This window comes from Sphaeroforma arctica (assembly GCF_001186125.1).
Source record: "Sphaeroforma arctica JP610 unplaced genomic scaffold supercont1.1188, whole genome shotgun sequence".
NCBI classification, from domain to species: domain Eukaryota; class Ichthyosporea; order Ichthyophonida; genus Sphaeroforma; species Sphaeroforma arctica.
In genome coordinates, this window is record NW_014039370.1 from 16,643 (window position 1) to 20,144 (window position 3,502).

The following is a 3,502-nucleotide window of genomic DNA, read 5'->3' on the forward strand; positions in this document are numbered from 1 at the left end:
AAATTAATCTATATATATATATGTATGTATATATATATATTTATATACATATATCTTATATTTATATGTATGTATATATGTATGTATGTATTTATGTATGTATATATATATATGTTAAAATGGGTGTGTCTATGTGTGTATTATTGTATCTTGTCTATTTGGAACACAATTGTGGGGTTGTCAACGAAAATATACATTTTTTTATTCATACGTATGTATATCTCATATGCGTGTGTGATTGCGGGTGGGGGCGTGCGTGTGTAATATTTTTGTGCTGTTTGTTTGTATCATGCAGACACCTATGCATGGACACATCAATACATGAACTTTAATACTCACTCGAATGGCTTTGAATCTCTTCACCTTCAATACACAGCGACTTGACGGTCGTGGTGTATACGACTACCGTAAGGTCAAGCTGACCTATGGCAAAGGCTTTGGCAATGTAGAAGTGCAACTCGGCAGATCGAGAGTACTATGTCAGGTACGATGCATGGCTACCGAGTTGTTGCCTGTATGGGGGGTTTTTTTTAGCTTAGTATGGATGCCTCTCTGTGTATATGCAGTGGTTTCGGTCTTGTGTCGTGGTTTACACGGCTGTCTTCCAGTAAACACGCAGACCAGCACACTAGACGGTACAAACGCGCTTACTATAATACAAGACCAAGCAAGGCAGTACAAGTCTTACAACAGTATAACTTTCTACTCCGGCTATCAGATATCGGCTGTTGTTGTACCTCCCAATGAAGACCGTCAGCATGAGGGTATAGTGGTGTTCAATACAAACTTAGCTCAGATTGCAGACCCGCAGTATGAGCCGGGGCGTCCTTCAGCGTTGGCTATTGAAGTCGGTCGAATCATTGAGCGGGGCTTGAAAGAGAGTAGGGCGATAGAGAAGGAAGGGTTGTGCATTGTTGCTGGTGCTAAGGTATATACTCGTATTTGTTGGTTGGTATATTTGTGCACGCATGTACATCTAAATGCCTGTTTTTCTAACACCTAGGATTTATGTATGTATGCATAGTATGAGGGTACACATGCATACGTACCAGAGACAATATAAATACAATAGGACGTGAATATATTCATTGTACGTGTAAGATGATTCAGGCTGAATAGATTCCAATATAAATAATCGCATAAACTATCTTGCATATGTGTATGTTTGAATATCGATACGTGTCTACCCGCATAAATGACTACGTTCCATGTTTGTTGATACATCGATTTGACACATATTGGAGCATTGCTATGATCTGTAGACGCCACCTTCTGTTATAACACATCGGTCTGTGTATGTAGCTTATTCGCACACGCCCGCGTATCCAATGCTGCAAAACCTGAGTTGCGGTATATATGTCTGGCAAAGCTATGTTACACGCAGAATCCGAAGGAAAAATCTGCCGCAAATGGCACGTATGTGGGTCATAAAATATTCGCCCTACCTCTATACTAGACTGAGTAAATCGTTTACCTCGAATTGGTTCTCTCACAACCTTCTATTTCGGGCCCTATATATAAACTCGGTTTAGTCACGGGACGTGTGAATATATGGTTTTTGGATTCTAAAGTTTCATTCCTACTCATGTACATTCAGGTATGGCAATTGACCATAGATACAACCATCCTGGACAATTGTGGGAACGTCATCGACTGCGCGTCAATAGCTGTCATGGCGGCGCTCAGACACTTCCGACGACCCGATGTCACGGTACAGGGTGAAACCGCTACTATACACACACTCACAGAGAAAGAACCCGTGCCGTTAGGGTTACAACATATACCCTTTGCAATCACGTTCGGGTTTTTTGACGGGGGCAAGTATACACTGGTGGATACCAGCTTAGAAGAGGAGCATGTGATGGAGGGGAGACTGACGCTTACGTTAAATACGCACAGGGAAGTGTGTGCCATACACAAGTGTGGCGGCGCTCCTTTGCTACCTGACCAGGTATGATATGCTCATGTGCTAGTTTCCGTATGATAAACCATATAGTATGATGTGCTGATTTAATATTTTTTTGCATTTCTATGCTTATATAAATATGTATATATTTACATACATATATATATATATATATACGTATGTATGTATGTATATATATTTATATATTTATATATATATATATACAGATATACATAATACAGATGTGTAGATAGGTATATATATATATGTATATACATATAAATATATATATGTATATACATATAAATATATTTATATGTATATGTATATACATATAAATATATGTAAATATATATACATATAAATATATGTATTTATATTTATTCAAAAGGCTATGCATGCTGCGATAAAGGGCTGATAGTACTTTTTCAAACAGTACAATAGCCCAGTAAATACGAACTGAATTCACAAATTGTATCAAAGTGAAGCTGTCCACACTCTCTGAATAAACTGTTCGTGTTTATTTCCTTTTCAGATCATCCGGTGTGCGAAGATCGCCGCTGTCAAAGTTACTGAATTAAGCGATCTGCTCACAGCGGTGCTTGATGAGGCAGGCGCTGGTATAAGGTATGTTTCGCGATGATGTTTATAGTGATTTTAAAAACCTTTCTCCATGACGGATATATTGGTGTATATGAAGGGTATATAGGTATATAGGTCTGCTTATACATGTGTACGCCTTGATGTCTAAATTACAATCGCGATAGCGAAAGTTGCAACTCACAACCTCACAGTTGTTTCAAATAGGCCTATATCCGTATGTCACATAGTTGATTCTGAACAAGCTTCACGAGGAAGAAACATATTAAAAGCTAGTTAAATCTTCCAAAGATTGTGTATTTCACAATTTTGTGCGTGTAGTGCGTGTTAAAGTAAATTCCTAAAACCCGTCCACTCGCATGTCATTACAGCAATCCTCTGCCGGATAAGCGGTCGGCGCGGACCATTGGCGAACAGAATACCCATATAAAAGTAGTAACAAAGGAAGAGAAAATCATCGACTTAGCGAAAGACTTGGCGTCAGAAACGACCACCACCACGCAGCAGGACACACTGAACAGCGCGATGAGTGAAGATGGTAGTGAGAGTGAGGCTGAGAGTGACAGTGAGAGTGATAGTGAAGAGGAGGAGACCACGATGGTCTTGACCGGGATATAGCACATTACTCAATATTAAAAATCATGCAACTTATGACTGGCGGCTGGGTATTACATTTACTTTACGACTGATATAGAGAGGGGATATAGAGCATTACTCGATATTAAAATTCATTCAACTTATGACTGGCGAGTGGGTAATATATTTACTTTACGACTGATATAGTGAGGGGATATAGCACATTACTCGATATTAAAAATCATTCAACTTATGACTGGCGACTAGGTAATATATTTACATTACGACTGATATAGTGAGGGGATATATCATATTACTCGATATTGAAAATCATTCAACTTATGACTGGCAGCTGGGTACTATAATTACTTCATGACTGATATAGTGAGGGGATATAGCACATAACTATATATTAAAAAA

General features: G+C 38.6%; 1 protein-coding gene across 1 annotated transcript in view; it reads left to right on the forward strand.

The window, feature by feature from the left end:
* SARC_10264 (hypothetical protein) overlaps positions 1-3,263 on the forward strand; it is a 3,703-nt gene extending 440 nt beyond the window's left edge. The window contains exons 2-6 of the mRNA XM_014295701.1: positions 377-484; positions 719-928; positions 1,598-1,951; positions 2,442-2,533; positions 2,878-3,263. Of these exons, the coding sequence (XP_014151176.1) occupies positions 377-484; positions 719-928; positions 1,598-1,951; positions 2,442-2,533; positions 2,878-3,124 (1,011 nt within the window). The 3' untranslated portion in view covers positions 3,125-3,263. The remainder of the gene's footprint in view (positions 1-376; positions 485-718; positions 929-1,597; positions 1,952-2,441; positions 2,534-2,877) is intronic.
* The last annotated feature ends 239 nt before the right edge of the window (positions 3,264-3,502 follow it).